Source organism: Apteryx rowi, unplaced genomic scaffold (assembly GCF_003343035.1).
Source record: "Apteryx rowi isolate R43461 unplaced genomic scaffold, aptRow1 scaffold_31, whole genome shotgun sequence".
In the NCBI taxonomy this organism is placed as follows: domain Eukaryota; kingdom Metazoa; phylum Chordata; class Aves; order Apterygiformes; family Apterygidae; genus Apteryx; species Apteryx rowi.
In genome coordinates, this window is record NW_020449530.1 from 3,126,064 (window position 1) to 3,145,881 (window position 19,818).

The following is a 19,818-nucleotide window of genomic DNA, read 5'->3' on the forward strand; positions in this document are numbered from 1 at the left end:
GGGATCGGCCGGGTGGGACACGGTCCCCTCTTGGCGGTGGCAGGGGGACCGCGGCAAGGAGCGCCCTCCCACCCCCGCCGCGGCCCCAGTGGYGGGGGGCAAAGGGGTGTGCGCGGCGCGGGCGGCCGTTAGCGCRGTCCGCTCGCCGGTGGGGGGGGTAGGGGCGGAGTGTCCGCACGGGATCTGGGCGGTAGCGGAGGAAACCGTTGGCGGCCTCTCCCCCGCGCCCGGCCCTGAGGGGGGCCCCCCCGCCCTCGCAACGCGGGAATGGCTGCGCGGCTCTGCCTGGGGTAAAAAAAGCAGCGCGTCTCAAGTTGTGGGGGTCCAGCAAAGCTAGGCCGAAGCTGCTACACGCAGTCCTGCCGCTACCAAGGTTTCGTGCCGGCGAATCGGCGTTGTCCGCTTAAATGTTCTTCCGCAGACGGGTTCCAGGTTGCTCTAAGTGAGCCCTGCCTTCATCCAGGGAGATGGAGCAAATAACCTCCACTCAGGGTTCTTTCTGCTTTCTGTGGTTTCAAGCTGTAAATAACAACAACTTCTTTAGCCAGTATTCCCTTGGGACACTCAAATGAGATATTATAGTAAACTGAGCAGATACGTAATCCTACACAGTTAATGTTGCTGATGTGTAAATTTTCACTACATGGATGAGTATCTTGTAATAAATACAGTAACTCAGACTTCTCACAGTCACAGTAGCTAGCATAGAGATCTCAATAGCTTAAACTTTCTTTTCAACTGTAGAAGTACAGAATCCATTTTAAATGAATTTTTGGAGAATAATATAGTTTGGGTAAGGTGTTGCTATAATTATAATATACAAACAACACAGTAAAACCTACATGGGATATTTTACATTGCTATCCATGAAAGCAGAAGGATGAAAATAGATATAGGCTTGCTTATGTGTCAAGTTTTTTGTCAATTTCAAATATAAATAATTTTCCATTAAAGAAAACCTGTGTCAAGCTGGAGCCAAGCAGAAGAACAGAGAGCCTGACAGCTTAGGATGGTTGGTCGTTATTTGTCATCTATGTCTGTAATCACAGTGTTATTTTGATCTGCAGTTTGACAGATCTCTCACAGCTTCTTACAAAATTCAGATGTTTTAAATTCTGGCCTGGATTCATTTTTTGTCTAATAATGGCATTTGGCAAAATACAGACTTTTTACTGTTACAATTGGATACAGTGCTTTTCCCTTTAAGTCCCAAACAACCCCAGTGTTACTGCATTAAAAAGGCCACTGTCTTATCCTTGCAATGACTAACATGACTTATACATAATGATACCCTTATAAATCAATCTGAAATGCTTATAGAAAAAAGTACCCACATAAGTAACTTTTTCTAGTATATCTGAGTAGTGTTTCTGTCAGGTCTGGTCTCCAGAAAAAGCTCTTTTCCTCCTTCTTTATAAATGGGAAACTAATTTTTCAAAAGAGTAGACTGTTCACTTTTTGGGTTTGCAGCTGTGAGGTGCTATTGTTTCATACCTGGAAAAGAGCTTTTATGCCCAGTAACTTGTTTCTCCTTTCCTTCAGCTGCACCACTCAGTGTTATAAGAGAGATCACCTCTTACCACAAGCCTAGCTCCTCATTTGTTGTGATAGGGATTTTTATATAACATCATTAAAAGATTATTTGTGGGAAGTACCAGGTAATCCATTTAATGAAACATTTTCTATACAGAATTGTGCAGTAATGCAAATAAAGTGAGAAATAGAGTAGGATTTATATTCTTARAAAGCAAGTATACTTCAAATTCTTGGCTTTAGAATGGGTTGGAATGATCCGTTTCATAAGCAGTTATTGATACATTTTTAATTAATGAAACTTATGCACCCTTTATAAGACAAAACTGCAAAGGGGGCTAAATTTTAAAATAGTGCATATGTAGGAGAGAAGTAATTTATACCTAAAACTGCTGCCTGTTAAGAACATGTTTGGAAGTATAACCATCTCAGTCAAAAAAAGTATTTAGAGCACAGCAACAAATGAGTTTAACTAACCACTTTGGAATGGAACTAGGTTTGTAATTGCTGGAGAAGTAGGGTCAACAACTTGCAGTTTAGGTATTGATGGGGGTGGGGGGCAACCTCTCAAAATACAACCTCTCAAAAGTCAGAAAACTGGCTGTTATGGCAGGAAACTCAGCATAATGAGTTAGGAAAGTATCTTCTCATCCTGTGTTTCAGAAATAATAGGAATTCACCAATATAGGAGTAATTTCAGATGGTAGATGTACTCAAAACGTTCTTAAATAGAAATACTCCTCCACAAATCTGCTATATTATTCTGCTAAGCTTGAGTAAAAGTAAGGAATAAAGTGCTTTTACACTGTGTTCATGAGAACATCAGTCAGTAAAAACTGTAACCACAATTAGAGTTTTCTGCTAGAGGGTATCATCATCCTAGACTTACAAAAAGTAAACATAGTACTTTCTGATAAAACTAAAGGTTAAATTTTGCTTTTGAGCAACATATATAAATTCCATTGAAATAAGTGGGAATGTTTGAAGGTATGTCAAATCTGAACTGTGCCTTAAGTAATGAGAAGTGGTGTTTATATTTCTTGAAATCAAGTATATGTAAACTACTTTAAATAGCTCACACTTTCTATATTATACCTTTTCATTGTCTTCCTGGGTGGTTTTATTACAGAATGTGGCCTGAATCAATACCAATGAGATGCATTTATGTGGGGAGTATCAGAGGCCATCTTTAGTCCAAGACAGGCATCCAGTCTTGTGACCCACTTGCACTTTTTCTGGTATAAAATATAAAACACTGAATATCTTTTTCTTTTGTTGAAGTCAATAGAATTAACAGAATTAAGTCAACAGTCACTTTTTTTTTAAGACAGCAAGGATATTTGACTATCAGAAGTCAAAACTGAAGAGTTATATTGTATGTAAATTCTCATGGCAATTTCATAATTTGTTTTCCCATCTCTTTAAACTGTTGTGTAGCACAGACCTGCCTTCATTAGGAACATTTGGCCCATTACACTTTAAAGATGTACATTTCTACTCAGTGTTAGATAAAGCAAGCTTTGCATAACAAGTTAGTCAATTTTAAAACAGTTCAGAGTTCCTTCAGGAGAGAATACTCCATAGAAATGTAAGAGTCTTCAAGGATTTTTTTTTTGTATTTTTTTATTTTGTTTACAGCAATATGAATTTTAGGTTAAATATGAGATACTATCTTTAGTGCTTGCTAAATCACTCACTCCTACTTGCATAGCCTGATTGCTCTTGATGGGCTCTATGGAATTACATTTATTGAAAGAATGTTAAAGACTTTTATTCAGCAAACTATAGCTTCACTGTGAAAGAAGCTTACCATGTAGAAAAGGATGGGGTTGAATGCTGAATAAAAAGCCCTCTGAAAATGAATAGTCTATGTTAAAGTCACAGCTTATGGAATATGTGGTGCTATAACTAATTTCCTAAAAGAGCCATATTCTACCTCAGGGGGTTCCAAGTTGTGATACTTATAAAGCTAAGGGTATATAAGCCATTTCAAAGTGATGCAAAGCTGCCTACAGAAGGAGATTCTTCTGGTTCCACCTTACATGCAAAGAGAATTGGGAATTGACAATCCTAGCACAGGATTAAGACAGAGTACAGGGCTCAGAAACATGTTTTGTTAAGAAAGAGGGGAAACTGATAGGAGAATAAGTGACTTAGGACTAAAGTCTCTTTTGGGAATAGGATAGGGGCTATATAGTGGAAAAGTGTATGAGGAGGTATTTGTTTAGAAAATTAGAAGGTATTGCTGCTGTCACCTATAGTACTAGTGGTACTTGAAAACATTACATTCAATACTATCTGTTCCAGCTGAATGGCCAATTTTTACATGGAAATTTGTGCATCAACTATATTTTTCTCAGCAGGTAGTCAGTTCACTACCACCTTACAAATGATTGCCTAGTTTTAGAATGCTGTAGAAAATGAGTATTTCTTATCCAATTTCCCAAAACAGGCTTTTTTTTTTTTCCTGTTTGCGTACCTGATTTGTGTTATTGGCATTTTTAAAAATTAAAGGATTAAATATGGTAACAAAAATACTGATAAGATTCTTTGTCTATCTAGTATATCAAAGTAATGTTTTGGAGCACAATTGAAAACCTGTAATCTTGCATGAGGTTTTTCTTGGTGATAAGAAAACTGTCAGAGAACATTACCAGCTAAACTGAAAATAATTCCCTGTAAATAATAAAAAAAAAAATCACAGTCAGAAATGTAACAAATGATAATTCCTACATGCCTTTTAGTATTTAAACTGCTTTTATCATTCTGCATACAGAACAACCATATATGAAGCTGAATTTTTAGTATTTAAAGATAGTTTTTAGTATTTAAAGATAGTTTGAAAGTACAGCTTTTTAACGCTTATTCATGAGTCAGGCAGCCTCAAAAATGTCCTGATGGGGGGGAGGGTGAGCTCTTTTGCACTCTACTCAGTGGCTTTTTATTATCTACCTCAGTGTTAATGTTTCATGTGAGTTAATATACTGAGGGGAGATGGGGGTAAGGAAACCATACTCTTTTGAGAAGTGGAAGCCTTCTTGCTCTCCCTAGCTCCTGGTTCTGATTTTAAGGCAGATTAATAAATCCATTTGCAGAATTAATTTTCCCCTCTTCCAAACACCTACTCTAATAATTTTGATGTTGAAATTGTGTTTCTTTGAAGTGCTCTGACATTTGCTTTAGACATAAGGGCTTTGCTCTGCTGCACTTCACTGGATTGGAAAACCACATTGCTCTAATACAATGTTTGGTTTATTTAAACTAGGTTCACAGCTGAAACAAACTTTCTATGAGCAAGAGTAGCTCATGATTTAAATACAAACCATTGACATGTTTTAAACTATATTTATTGCACAAAAAGTATATTGCTATATTTCTCTAGTGGAAGCTGATTGTTTGGCTTAATACTGTATGTTGCTATTTTTAATAGAATTCTGTACTCCTTTCTCATTCTCATTAAAAATCAACTTCCATACATTGTTCAGAACTTCATTAAGTATGTATCTCTTTACAGAATTTAGATTGACAATGGTGTACACCATATAGAAACTTAAAGGATATAACGCTGTTTTAATTTAAAGTAGTTTTGTTTCAAAATGTCACCCACACACTGTATGTGGAGATCTGGGGCAAACTGCTAATAGGATTGTGTAGGCAAATGCACACATTTCTTGCATTGTTTTTCCCAGGAGCTTTATAATTTACTAGGATCTGATTTAGGTTGCTTAGAGAGAGAAGAAAAAGTAGCATTGTTCAAACTTTGATTCCCTCTGCCAGTCACTGCTGATATCACTTTTTTTTTGCTCTCTAAATGTCTCCCTCAGGATGCAATGAACTCTTTGCTTAAAAGCAAGAATAGTCTGCTTAAATCATGAGTGTATCTCCTGGTGGTATTAATTTCTGTATGTTCTCTTCTAGAAACAATTTTTTTTACCACAAATTGCAGCTAAATTTTGATCGAAACATGTTCAAATGCATAAAAATTGTACAGTTATACAACTTTGGACAGAAGGTGAATAATTATAGCCAACCAAAATTGAGGAGAATTTTAGTGACACCTAGTATAATTACTGGTGTTGGTACCTGCCACAAAAACAGCTACTATCCCTTTTCTGAAAATTGTTTGCCAAGTTCTCACTAAAACTTTGGCTCCTTGTTTAGAGACTAGAAAGACAACTTCTCTAGAAGAGTGCTGAACCTGGAGGACAGTAGCAAAGCATAGTATTAGCCAGGTTCTTACTGGCTGTCAAACAACACTATCTGTTGAGGATTTTATACTTTCTGCAGCTGGATTCTTGCGTGTATATTAAATTGTCTTATATTTGTATTGTATGCAGCAGTCTTAGGGATAGACTAGAGCCAGCTGTACCCAGCATTTGTGCAAACATGACAAAAGATTGCCTCTGTGGGCTGATATACATGTGCCACTGTAGCTCCTTTGCACTCCTGTAAGCTCTCAGCTAGAAGACCACTTCACCAACACCATGGTGTGGCAATGTGATACTGGGCAGTTGTTGGATACTGACTTGGAGAAGGGTGCCACCTACTGAATTATCAGCATGACTTCTTAAAATAGTTACAAGTTCTGTATATTTTTCAGTTCTGCTTAGTTTATATGATACCATCATGGCCCAAGACAGTATGATTACAGTCAAAATAGTAATATAAAACGAAGACTGACTAATCATCTTATGAACAGGTACAATCTTAGAAAGTTGCTTTTTCTTTTTTGTCAAGATTCTCAGTGGTAATGGATATTGAAGATGATTTAGGGATATAGTGTTGAAAAATTTGGAAGAGGGAATTATTTTGTATTTCCTTACCTAGAATAATAAAAAATGCATTCAAATATGCATAAAAGGAAAAAAAATCATTGTTTGTTAACAGCTTAATCTTTAGAATAATGACTGAAAACATTAATTTTAGATTCTAGTCTCTACTTCTTATGCAGGATTCAGATGCTGCTGAAGTTGAATTTTCTTTTCTGACAGGGATAATTTATTTATTCTTTAAATGGAATGAGTGAAATGATTATTTTATTTAATGTGATGGCTAGCAGAAATGGAAGTAGATAACAGAAAATTCAGATAGGTTTCAACTGTAGTCTTCCTTCTTGATTAAATTTTTTGCTAATCTCTCAACAAATGTAGATCTCTTATAAGAAGAGACAGTCGCTAACAGGAACAGTTCAGTACAGCATGTGTACTATCAACATTTTTACTGAAAAGCAGGAATTACATACAAGACATGTAAGTCAAGTTTTGTTTTTTAAAAAATCTTTTCATCCACCGCAGAAATGCGATTTCTTCTGGTTGTCATTTGACAAGTGCTTAAAAAGCAGAAAATGAGTGAAGCAACCCAGACTGACACTAAGGAGAACAATGAATAGAAACGTTAGTAGTTCTGTGAGTTGCCCTATAGATTTGCACGTATCCAAGGAAATCCAGCAGGAGTTATTTTTAGCACTTTCTATGACTTTTCTTGATTCTTTATCAGCTCACTCACACTTGATGCTTTTATGGATGGAAGACCAGAACAGCGCCTCTGTTTCTAGCATGAAACGAAACATTTCTGCATACATAGTATAACACATGTTTAAGAAAAGTATTTTTGACTGTCATGAAGTAACATCAGAAAATAAATTTCCATTGGGACTGCAGCAGTTCCATGGAATGGGAAGTACGATATTGGTGTAATATGCAACATATCATCTATCACAGAATATTGTTATACTCACAGGCAGTGGCCTTCCATAGCTTTTTGACATGTCTTCGTATGAACTTTTGGTTCTGTTACCTGCTGTTCAGTGTTTTATCTCCTCTTATCTTTAGGGATGCCTGAAAGTCAAAGGAAAAACAGCGAAAACCACAGCAGCAGCAATAGCTCCAGCACTGGCAGTTCTGTTGCTTGCTTTGGACAGGTCAGTTCCGTTTTGTCTGAGAGAAAAGCGGAGGTTCTATACTTGCACTTTGGCTTTGCATATCTACTTATTTTAAAGCTGGGTAAAATAAGGCTGGAGTCATACCCATACACCTAATTTTACATTACATGTTCTTCTTTATAGTCATGGCACACCTCTAGCTATGCTAAATTGGTCTGGATTCTTCACAAAGTGTTTTTAGTTTTGTTCCTTAAAAATGGGGCTCATTTTTATTCTCTTTCATTCCCAGATGGCTTGGCCTGGCTTTTGCCTACATACATTCTCTGTACTGGTTCAGAAAGTCAATTACTTTCACTTAGCTATTATATATTAAAAATAAAAAAAAAAAAGGCAAACTACTATATCGGGTCTGAATAGATCTTTTGCATTAAGTGCTGAATTCTCTTCTCCATGACACACATCTGTACATAGCTTCTGAATGTGGTGTATGTGTACTCTCCCTTTTCCCTTTGGTTACAGATTTGCATTCTGGTTCCAAAACCAGACAAAGTTATTCCTTTTAGTTTAAATGGAACCATATATAGACTGGAGAGGTTTGGCAGGCATTAGAACTTCAGTGGCATACACTCTGTTAAATTCTGTTCTGCTGAATGATGGGGCAGCCAATACCTGCATGCACAGTACTTGCAATCTAGGCACTGAAATCTCTCTTCTGTCCCACATCAGAGCATAGCAATACAAACTTATTAGTGCTTGAACCCCTTACATATGTATTTAGGCCTCTCTCACCTTTGCAGGTTGTAAATTGTATTTCTACCAAGACAAGCAGTACCAGTTATGTTGCTTTAGGCTTCCTACTGGTATCATTGGTGCTAGAGTTGTCCAAAGAACTTTTCCTGCATTAGGGGAATTTGCTGAATGCTCTTCAAGAAACTTCTATTCTGACTGCTAGCCCAATCTGCTATCCTCTCTGTGATGGAATATAGTGATAGAACAAGGTTAAACTTTGGTTTTGTTGGGGTTTTAAAAGACACTTTTCTTGTTGGTTACAGAGATACTATATTTTATTTTTGAGAGGTGAAATATAAATTGTGTATAATTGTGTTCCTGGCAACCTTGACTTAGGATATCAATAGGATATCAACAGACCTGGCTCATTTCAGTTCTTTGAATGTAAGTGATGGTTATGAGAAGTAGAAAAGAACTGCTACAGCTCAATAATTAATGCTTGTATAGCCACCAATGTGCATGACTTCAAGAGTAAGAGAAGAAACTAATATAATGCACCTTGCTGGGGCAAATCTCCTCTGCCTTCTCCGCCCCCCTCCCACCCCCCCCAAACTCCTTCCTTATCAGTTACATCCTGGATCATAAAAATGGAACATGCATCTCTTGGAAAACTGTATGTGGAAAAATGGGATTAAGAGTTGATGTTAGGAAGGGAGAGAAAGCTAATATGGGGAGAGTGAAAAACCTTGCCTTATTTTGTTTTCCACAAGTGTCAATATACAGCAAATGAATATCAAGCTATCCAGCATGCTCTGCGTCAGAAATTGGGTCCAGAATATATCAGCAGTCGACAAGCTGGAGGAGGACAGAAGGTATGAACAAACATGTATAGATGTTCCAACTCCTTTTTTTTTCCAGGAAAACTTTTATAAAAAAATCAAAACAAAACAAAACAATTTTTTGGAGTTCATTTCCCACTAGTAGGGTAATTTGCAGATGTGAAGGCAAAGTTAAAATAGCATAAATTCTGGTCTTACCTTAGCCACAGGGTCTTTTTATGTTTTAGATAAACAGTGGCTTATCAGTGCTTCATCTTTTAAATGAGAATATTTATCTACTTATGGAACATTGAGAAGTTTTGCTTAATTTTTCAGAACTGGAATATAGGAAGCATTATATAAACACTAGCTGCATTTTTCCCTCTTCTGTGCCCACTAGCTCTACTTCCCATAATTCAGTTATGTTTGTTCTCTTACCTTCTCCTGGCAACTGTGAAGCGGGAAACCTAAAGCTGCTCCATTTTGCTTTCATTCAGATTTTTTGAGTCTTGCACTTAGCTGGGTTTCCACACTGCAAGATGCTTTATGTGATTCCTTTCTTTTTCATTAAGAAAAGAAAAGAAATATATGTGTGCACCTGTGTGTGTATATGTATAATTTGCTTTTCTTTTCAGGTCTGTTACATTGAGGGTCACAAGGTAATCAGTCTGGCCAATGAAATGTTTGGTTTCAATGGCTGGGCTCATTCAGTCACTCAGCAGAATGTCGGTAAGTATCTCTTGAGAATAAAGTCTTTCCTCTTGTTTCACCATGATGCTTTAAAGGGACAGTTTGTCAGAGAAGGACCAAGCTATCTGTCCTAGAACTTGAACATTCCAAACAGGAAAGAATATGTATTTTAATGAACTTTAAAAATGGCAGAACCTGATGAGAAGCATGTGGAATTTCCAGATTTCTTGGCAGCTGGGAAAAATGAGAGAAATTGAATAATAATGCAGCTTCTGTTTTCTTTTTAAATGTTGTACTGGAATACATTGTAGCCATAATTTTAAACAAACATAGGGTTATTCTTGAGCTATTCTAAACAAGTTTTCTGATCTTTGTGAAAACACTAGTGAAGAGATATTACCATTAAACTATTTTTTCTAACACCTGGCAGCCCTGAGCCAACTGTTGTACTCACCTGCAATTATTATATTCAAACAAATATCACAGTTAATTTTTCCCTAACCACCTTCAAGTACTAGCTTTTTCCTGCAGGATTCCTCTTCTAACAAATACCTAGTTCTGAGATTTTTACAGTAGAAAGCTTTAGAAAACCTCTTCTAGAAAATGATGTACAAGTCTAAAGCTTGAGTTTCCTCCATCTTGATAGCTGAACTAACAACCACTAGAGAAGCATTGTCCTCGCTTGCAGGTCTGCTGTGCGCAGACTGAAGTTGAGGGTAGTTGAGGTAGCTCAACCAACATGTGTAAATGGACCTGCTTGCTTTTTTTTCTTCGGGTTTTTTTTCTTACATTGGACTGGTAGATTCTAAACATAAAACAAATTATTCCATGCATTCCTATCTATTCTGTGCCTTTTTAATTAAGAAAGGACTGGCATCCTTCAAACATCTATCTTTTTCAAGTGATACCATAAGAAGTCTTGCCTTAGCAATTCAGAGACAGAGGATTCTGTCCTATTTTTGTTCCTCAACTCTTGGCTAGACAAAAGGCTTGCACCCCGACAGGTTTCAAAACAATTGAGCAAATGGACTAGATGAGTGCAGAGGAACATTGAGACTTCAGAGTACAGTTGCTGAACTTGAAAGCATCTCACTTCAGACATTTGTGTCATGTTTCTAACAACATGTAAAACTGTTAATTAGAGTGTCCTATGTATATTATGTAGCATTACTCTTGATGTAAAACATGGTAAACTAAAGATTCTGGATTGAGAGATGTATTGCAACCTGTTAAGCTATTCAGACACCCTGTCTTGGATATAAGTTTGTGCAAAATTTCCCAAACAGGAGACTGTTTGTAGGTAATAGGAAAGAAATTGCTTTTATAGACAATCAAGATTCTTTTCAATTACTGTTTTTATAAATTCATACTTTAAATCTTTCCTTCCTTCTGAAAAATTTGTTACGCCATGAACATTTAGGATATGCAGCTGAATGAGAAGTAACATTTACAGCTTTCCATCTTGCATATGTTAAAGTTTATACACCTAACACCGGGGTGCAAGTGTTTGCCAAGTCTATACACTGATTACTAGAAGGTATCATGTTATTGTACCCAGAGCATATATGCAAGTCAGCATTCTCAAATTGCAGTTAATATTTAGTAGGTTGAGCTCCATTTTATAGATGATGTAGTAGTATCTTTGGCACATTCAGCAAGTATGCTACAGGTGTATGAATGTCCTCAAAAGGCAAAACAAGATCTAGAAGTGGATCAGAAGTCTTCTGCGGTGTTCTGGATGTTACTATTTTTTCTCCAGATTTTGTTGACCTCAACAATGGCAGGTTCTATGTGGGGGTCTGTGCATTTGTGAAAGTCCAGCTTAAGGTAAGTGGATTTTTGTTTGCTCTGTCTATAGTTGAGCAATTGCTTAAAGTGGTGAATGAAAGTTCACACACACACCAGACTGTGGTTCAGAAGAGTACTGCACATCCAGCTTAGAGGGAATAATTGGGCTTAGGAAAGCACAGCATCTAACTAGAAGTGTTGCATGTACAGAACCTCCCGTACACTTAGTATTTTTTAAATTCTACTTCAGGATGGGTCATATCATGAAGATGTGGGGTATGGAGTGAGTGAAGGCCTAAAATCTAAGGCCTTGTCCTTAGAAAAGGCAAGAAAGGAGGCAGTAACAGATGGACTGAAGAGGGCACTCAAGTAAGTGAAGATCAGTACTTCATACATTTTCAGAAATCAGGTGAGAATTTAGTATTATTTTCAATCACAATGAACTTTCATCTCACAGGTGCTTTGGGAATGCTCTTGGGAACTGCATCCTAGACAAAGACTACCTACGAGCCGTGAATAAGCTTCCACGTCAGGTACAGTACCTGGGCTTTTGAAGCAGGGACCAGTAGATTTCCATTGCTCCTAGTCCTTCATGTTGAAAAGAATGTAAATAATGATATAAATATCTTTGTGTCTCATCCCTGAATATTGCCTGCTATGAGAGCTGTAGCCTTATTTGCCTGCTAGTCTGATTGCCTGAACTATTACAGAATTCTTCCTCAGCATTTTACCACAACTATGGTGCTCTAAAGTTGGACCATTAAAATAGGCAAGGTCACTAAGGTGAAGAAACAGTGTCCGACTCAAGATCGGACATGTTGTCTAAGTCTCTCTGTTCAGTGCCAGTAATGAGTACAGTTAAATCTGTGTTCATAACAGGTTAAATGCTACCACAAAAAAACACTAAACAGTTTATTCTTGGTGCCATTTTTTGTGTGCTACAGTTCTTAAGGCCAGTTAAGCTCTGTCAGTTGCAGCAACTGAGCTCATCACCCTAGTCCAGGCACTTGTGCTTTAAATATGTATTAGCAGTGATACCACTGCCAATGCATATATGCATGATGTAGATAAGACAGAAATCTTTAGGAAATAGTGTCTTTACTACCCCATATAAGGCATAAGGCAGACTAGCTCTTCTCTTAGTTTGCTCTTATTGTTGGTGGCAGCATGATCCAGTTTATTATTTTGAATTTTAAGCTCAAACTTATTTGTCATTTTCATAGTCCTCATATTGGACTTTTCCAGAAACAAACAAACAAGAAAAAGGATGGAAGAGAGCTGCATGCTATTTGTAATTATGTCATTACACAATTGCCCATTTCTGTAACAGGTCATAAAACAAGAGGCTGTGGGCAGGGCAGAAGAATAGCCAGACAGATCATCTATTAACCTATGTATCCTACCCTAAAGCAGGTAAAGCTCCTGTATGCATTCCTGCAAAATTAGGACTATTTCATTTAGACCTGAAGCCTCTCAAATTGACAGCTTGTATGTCAGCTGTTGGGTATCAGGAAAGAGGATTGTTCTTTAGACTTCAGGGAGTTCTGGCCCAAAATAGGAAGTTTTTCCACTGGAAACACTTCCTCCTTCAGACAAAATTTTCAATGTGCATGGCCCAGCATATCCTAGAAAAAATACCAGGTGGGTCAGGTACCAAAGCTGCTTGCTTTTTGTAGTCAGAACTTTCACTTAAGATTAAGCAAAATCTGTACAGTAGTAATTTTGCCATATCTATTGATAGTTGCTTTGTCCTCTTATTAATCAGTATTCAAACTCTATGGGGGCCTAATGCACATCACCAGCTAGATACACTCAGCATTGTCCTTGTAACAAAATTTATGGTGTATCCCTATTTCAACCCTCAGCGCTCAGTTCATTTTTTATACTTGTTATTCTGTACAGCACGTTTGTACTGAGGGTTCAAGCAAAGTTAATTTCAAAAGGTGGTTTCAACTTTCAGTTAACCAACTTGGATTCTTCCCAAAAGAACATTGCAAAATACTAGATGTGTCTATGATATAATGGAGGAACCAGGATTTTTAGACCAGACCCACAACTGCTTTTAGTTGTTGCCAGTCACTTCAAAGTCTTACTACAGAAAAGCAAAACAGGTAACAGTGTATTTTGTTCCTTCATGAGAAGTGTACCTCTCCCTGTAAATGTCTTCTGCTTGAATTCAAAATGTGTTGGTACCTAAAATCTGCAATTGAATTTTGAGAGCAGTATGTACTAGATTTGGCTGCTGGAGGGTGAGAAATACAGTTAGGAAGACTTACACTACAATTTTGTGTTGTTTTAAATATCTGATGCTATATTACTGGCAAACAGTGGCTTTTGAATGTACAAAGAATTAGAGTCTCCAACTGTGTACTTGAAAGATTACCTTCCTTGTGATAACTATGGTTCTTATCATTACTAAACAGTAAGAGGCCTTGCTTCCTCCAGTTTTGCTTTTCAGACTCCTTACCTACTTTAGGTTTCAGTTTGCAAGGGAAGAGCTGTGGTGACTTCACCCTCTGTAAAGCACTCAGTCAAACTGAACCTTCTGAGGTGATCAGCCAGACTTAGCACAACACCGTGGAGAGATGCCTCTTACTGTTGGTGATCTTTGGTCCAGAGAGAGATAAAAAATAGTGACGTACATCTCCATCCGTGACTCCCATACTGTAACCCCATTCTTTCAAAGCTATCACACTTTCTATGTACACTTTAACATAGCACAGAAGTCTTCACAGTATTACAGTTGTCCTGGCTGTTACTCGGGTCGCACTTACCAGCCTCTATCTGTTTAGCTCCTGATGTGTACCAGTTGGGGGCAGTAGGCTTGTAGGTGGTAATCTGCTTTGCACATTGAGGAAAAACTTTTGCAATTGAAGGTCCATAGACTTCCATAGGGACTTCTTCAGCCCAGGATTTAGCAAACTCTGCTAATCAGCCTAGGGCTATTCTTTCTGGCAAACTTAGATTGTAGGAACTGATCCAAAGTGAGGCCTCACCAAGTAAAGATGCCACAGATCTCTGCTTCACCAGGGTCATTGTCTGTTAGTGGCATTGCCACAAGTTTCAAAATCACAGAGCCAAACCATCCTGTATTTAATAGAAACAGAAGGGTATACGCCCCTTAGTGACCTCACGATTACAGAACTGAGCATCAGGTCTGCCATGGCCTTTAATACAAGTGTGAAAATGGAACTGGCAAAACTAACAGATGCCAGGGACAGACTTGTGAGACTGAGAAGCTGTAGAATTCTGAATCATCTGCATCTGTTCTCATATGCAGAAAGCATAGTACAGGCAACGTGGGATAGCTGCCCTGAAGCACTGAACTACCAGTTTAAACTAACAGAGTTGTATGAAGTCAGCGATTAACTTGAGTGACATGACTCTGCATGTTTCATTAAGTTGATGAAGGAAACTTCTGAATTAGTTTTCTTTATTCCTTTTCTAGATGCCGCCTGAGTTGCATTTGGTCAAAGCTAAAAGACAGGACTATGAGCCTGAAATAGAGAAAGCAAGATACAATAGCTGTTTGGAAAGGCAGAGCACAGGATGGAGACAACATGGTGAGACAGTATCTACTTGTAAACCTAGTCAGATGGAGGCTTCCACAGATGCTGAAGATCAAAAACAGCCAAATAGTTCCAGGTAAGACTACTACTATGAATTTATTTTAAAAAGTATGTTAGAAGTTACTTCCCCTCTGAAAACACATGGAGAACCCAATTTGGAAGATGCTACAAAATGCTGATTTATCAGATTTTCCTTGCTGTTACTTCTTTATGCATTTCTTCTCCTTAAATGGTAACTGCTGAAATCCTATTAAACTTTGTGCTTATTTGGGGGAGGCACAGAAACATAGAATCCTCAGCTATTGAGTATGATGCTACTTACCAGCGGAAATTGCGACAAAAGCAGCTACAGCAGCAGTTCCGGGAACAGATGGAGAAAAAGCAGCAGGTTCCAGTAGTTACTGCAGGCAGCAAACAGGGTAAGGCTCAGCCTTAAAAATTGACAGTTGTAATGACAGATACTGGCAGGAACATATTATCCTCAGTACAGGAGTCTGACAGTTTCTTTTGCTTCTCTGTTATCACACACCTTTGAGAACAAAGGAAGGAGGATTGTTTCTCTTATTTTTAAGATGGAAGAAATGTGGGCTCAAGAACAGCTTCATTAAACTGTAACTTTCCAACCACCCTAGAGCGTCATGTAGCACAGCCATGCTGCACCCCCAGCTGAGGCTGCAGCACTTCACCAAGGCAATTGCAGGCAAATAGACATCGTATTAGCTACTAATAGGTTGTTCTTTACTCATGGGGAAGTCTGGACAGCTGTGTTGTAAGCAGGAACTGGGGGAGGGTGGGGGGAGGTATAAACAGGCCAAAACCAGTTTAAAGTAGTGCAATTGCCCTTACCAGTTGTCATCTTGCCATTCCACATACTGTTGCCAATGGCTAAGAATCAGCTTTCAGAGAAGAGGGTACCTGGTGGCAGTTGCTGCTTATTGTTTCAGATCCACGGTCTCTTCAGAAGGAGGAAAAGGGCTCTTCTGTCTTTCTGTCATTAAAATCTTCTTGTGTTATCTTTGTCCAGCAACATCTGATCCTCCTGTAAAGCACAGCACTCCAACAAAAGCACAACAGGAATTAGCAATAGAAGAGGAATTCTTTGCAGGTCAGCCAAAAACTGATGAATGATAACAAAATGTTAAATTAATAAGCATTTAAATCAGCTCTTTAAAGTAGAGTCTGAAGGCACCATTTATGAACAGATTGGAATAATAGAAGCATGAGTATCGTTAGCTTAGCAATACTAACACTACTTAAGTGGCAGAAAAATAATATTAAAAGGTGTAGGAGATGAGCAATTTCCATCACTAGGAGGGTTTTCACGCCACCTTCTTCAGTAGAGTGTTGTTATACCTATTTGGTATACCTTTTTTTCCTGAAGTAACATTTCAGGGGAGGGGAATCTTCTTAACATGACTATGGCTATTTGGGTCATACTTGCACCATGGAACCCTGACATTGCTTAACTCCAGAGCACAAGGGGGAGTGCCAGCTTATCTGCCTCAATTCTTATGATATATAGCAATATTTTTTTTCTTGCATGATTTTCCTGTTGTGCACCGACATAGACGATGTTTACAGTTTAACTTTTAGATTGGCCAGCATTATAGGAAGAGAGTTTATAGAAAATGCATTTGAAACATTTTGATGACCCAAAAGTGTATTAAGTTCTTGATGGTAGCTCGTATTAAATTCTTCTGTGTTGCATAATCTCATGTTTAATTTGATCATCTTTTGATTCATTCTAGATGACCCTGAACTTTGGGATATTTCCTTGGAGACCACTGATCTTAAGATAGCGGGCCACAAAATGGCAGGCCCATCAGCTGGACACCAGACACCTGAAACACCCTTTGGACATCATCAAATGATTACTCATAACAGGACGCCTCAGAGAGCAAATTATCACAAGTCTTCTGCCAGGCTTGCTCAATTGCAGCCATCTACTAATCTCATGAGCAATAGCCACTGTGCCAACTGGCCTGTAGCAGGTACGTGCTATGAAAAAAATGGGAGCTGATGACATGATTTCTATCTTAACAATGGCACTTGGCTTTGACAGGATCACTGTTAGATTAGCAAACTGGAGTGGGAGAAACAGCCCTCTTTTTCTGACTTTGTCTGCAGAGTACTGTGACAGTGGAGTAGGAGAACTATCCTCTTCTCCATCTAATGATCCTCTCAAAGAAGAGCTAGAGAAAAATCAAGTTGAAGAGCACTTTTTGAAGCAGAGAAAAGCTTTAAGAATTTTCCATTTCTCACTGTCTCCCTGTTTAGCAGAGCACAGTCCACATAGAAGTCAAAGCTTGAAGAAAAGGAGGCTAGAACCTACATAAGACATCTGGTGGTATCATTACCTAGACACTGAATTACATCAGAGGACTGCAGTTGGCTGCTCAAATTATGTGGGGAAATAATGCATTAATGGATTTTCCTGCATATTATGATGATGCAACACAGAAGAGAGCTTAATACAACCTACCATGAAGATCTTAATGTACTTTGGGGTCATTAAAATGTTTCAAATGCCTTTTTCTATAAACAAGCAATCATTAGTGCTTCTATAGCGCTAGATTTATGGCTGTATTACAAGTTGAAGTTACAGTTAACTTGCCTGAAATGATAGCAGAATTAATCCTTGGTATGAGATGCAAGTCATTGCTTCTTTCTTCCTCAGTGTTGCATTTCAGCATGGGGAGGAAGTGGATTATGGTCACATGATGGAAAGCGTACAAGCTGTGGTCTCCCATTCAGCAAGGCTGAGCGCTTAAAATCGTTGGTGTCAGCGTCTGCCTCCAAGCGCAGCCCAGCTGCACTGTGTGGCTGTACTGGTGGGGTTGGAACCACTCACACTGACCAAAACTATCTTCCCCAGGGTGTTCCTCAGCCACAGGGGCTTCCTGCACAGCAGCACATTCAGCTGTGCCGCTGCAGCAGGACAGCACAGGGGCAGGAGCATGCCGGGACTGCTGCTGAGGGTTGCACACGGAACCTCAGCCTCAGACAGTGTTTGCTTGGGCCCTTTATAAAATGGATGGGAGTTGCAGTTTTGTTCCTTGAAGTTTTTAGATAAGCTTTCAGTCCTTTTTAATATTAAAATAAACATGAAACTTGGAAAACGAATCCCATTTGAAGCTGTTCATGACTCAATGCTGTTCAAACCATTACAACTCATTTCCTGTTTAACAGGCTCAAAGAAATTAACACGCTCTGAGTAGGTGCAATTAAAAAGCTAAAGGCTATCACTGCCTTTTCTTTAATATGGGCAGCAAGTAGGAAAAAGGTTCAAGGGAGTTTTTAAACATTAGGGCAAAGCAACTGATGTTCCTTTTAGTAAGAAGGTGGAAGGAAAGGTCAAAAGAACTTAAGTATTATTTGAGAAATACTGCTATAGCCAGTATAGTATCCAGAATACTGCTGGACGACTCTGGTCTTTCTCTTCCTTCTATAGTGAAGAGATGCAGCAGCTACAGCTCCTGCTTGGCCAGGCAGGAACCTGGCACCACCACAGGAGGGTTCAGGTTGGCACCTGCTCTGGCAGCTCTCACCCTGGTGGCACTTAGAGGTCCCCAGTTCTCAAGGAGGGGGCTCATATTGCAGAATGACCTGCAGTACCAGAGACAACGATGCAAGACAGAGTGCAACGTCCAGTTAGAGCTGAGCCAGAAGAATTATTTACACAAACTCTGATTATTCCAACCCTGAAATCAATGTCAGACTTGAAACAGGACCTTGTTCCTGTGCTTTGTCATCTCTGGTCTATCTTGTCAAGTTTCTTCAAACAATCTAAACGTAAATATATTTGAGAATTATATATTAAGAATTTACTCCTGTTCCTTGCCTGCTTTCCCAAAAGGCCTTATGTTTTCCCTTCACCACTTAACCAGTCCTTCTTTTTCTGAAATTCTCTACTATCCATCTACCTCCCAAACAGGACAAAGAACAAGGATTATTTTTATTATGTAAAGACGGGACAAGTTATAATTATCTGTAATAGATCACATGGTCAGAAGCCACCTAGAAAATAGTTTCACATTTCACCAAACTAGTTTCTCTCTAACTCAGTGGTGAGTTCAGAACAGCTCTGGGAAGAAACACATACCACATCTTCAAGTCATATCCTGACAGATGAAATAAGATACCTGTTAGGAAGGGAATGTGCAGACAGTACAAAACAACAAAGCATTGCCAAACTTTTGCAAGAAAAATGTAAGAGCCCCATATGTTCAAAACAACAGCTCTCTTGACTCTACAGAAACAGTGCAAATGTGGATGTGCCTCCTTTAAAAGAACTCACTGAAATACACCTCTCAGGATATGTCCTTTTTTAAAAAAAAACAGCAAAGCTTACGCTTAGGGCTTTTTTTTTTCCCCCCCTTCTTTAAGGACTTGAGCAGCATGAGTCATAACAGAAGCTGTTCTTAAAATGGAAAGAAATGCAGCAGTAATTAGTGTTTAGAAATACCAAATAATTCTTGCAACTCTACAGCTGTTTGAGAATGACCCTATAAAGTAGTTCGAGTCGAACTACTTTATCTACCAGTATAGTTTGGGGTTGGAATTCATATTAGATCTATACTGAAGAGTTTCTTCTGCCCAGCAGCACAGATGCACACTCCTTTTCTCTTCCTCTCCAGAGAGGAGAGTAATGGACACAACAGCAAAGGAGAAATAGGATTATGAGGAATGGGGGGCCTTCCCCAGGCACTTTTCAGCACACCCTGCTCTAGCTTCATTGCCAAAAGGAAGCACAGAACTCCTGCAAGTTAACACATATCTGTATTTCAAACTGGGAGACCTGCCAAATTTT

The 19,818-nt window shown here is 38.6% G+C and overlaps 2 protein-coding genes across 11 annotated transcripts in view; one reads left to right on the forward strand and one right to left on the reverse strand.

The window, feature by feature from the left end:
* ERC1 (ELKS/RAB6-interacting/CAST family member 1) overlaps positions 1-7,348 on the reverse strand; it is a 315,358-nt gene extending 308,010 nt beyond the window's left edge. For all 4 annotated transcript variants that reach the window (XM_026070417.1, XM_026070415.1, XM_026070419.1 and 1 more), the window contains exons 1-2: positions 7,271-7,348; positions 370-519 (exon numbers count right to left, since the gene is read on the reverse strand). The gene's annotated coding sequence lies outside the window, so the exon portion shown is untranslated. The remainder of the gene's footprint in view (positions 1-369; positions 520-7,270) is intronic.
* RAD52 (RAD52 homolog, DNA repair protein) lies at positions 84-19,102 on the forward strand. 7 transcript variants are annotated; one of them, XM_026070421.1, is made up of 12 exons: positions 84-88; positions 7,365-7,453; positions 8,914-9,015; positions 9,597-9,690; positions 11,411-11,478; positions 11,690-11,808; positions 11,897-11,972; positions 14,888-15,084; positions 15,285-15,427; positions 16,033-16,113; positions 16,757-16,999; positions 17,136-19,102. In XM_026070421.1, the coding sequence occupies exons 2-12, from the start codon at positions 7,367-7,369 to the stop codon at positions 17,342-17,344; spliced, it is 1,419 nt and encodes a 472-aa protein (XP_025926206.1). In that variant the 5' UTR covers positions 84-88; positions 7,365-7,366; the 3' UTR covers positions 17,345-19,102. The 7 variants fall into 7 exon arrangements, with proteins under 7 accessions (XP_025926206.1, XP_025926208.1, XP_025926209.1 ...); XM_026070423.1 differs by lacking the exon at positions 84-88 and adding an exon at positions 6,760-6,782 and having other exon boundaries at positions 17,286-19,102; XM_026070424.1 differs by lacking the exon at positions 84-88 and adding an exon at positions 6,760-6,782 and having other exon boundaries at positions 17,289-19,102.
* The last annotated feature ends 716 nt before the right edge of the window (positions 19,103-19,818 follow it).

Excerpts from the sequence above, each read along its gene's own strand:
- RAD52 (XM_026070421.1), top strand. The coding sequence starts at position 7,367 with ATGCCTGAAAGTCAAAGGAAAAACAGCGAAAACCACAGCAGCAGCAAT. Across the intron at positions 11,809-11,896 it reads GGACTGAAGAGGGCACTCAA|GTGCTTTGGGAATGCTCTTG; the intron begins GTAAGTGAAGAT and ends TTCATCTCACAG. Across the intron at positions 16,114-16,756 it reads AGAAGAGGAATTCTTTGCAG|ATGACCCTGAACTTTGGGAT; the intron begins GTCAGCCAAAAA and ends GATTCATTCTAG.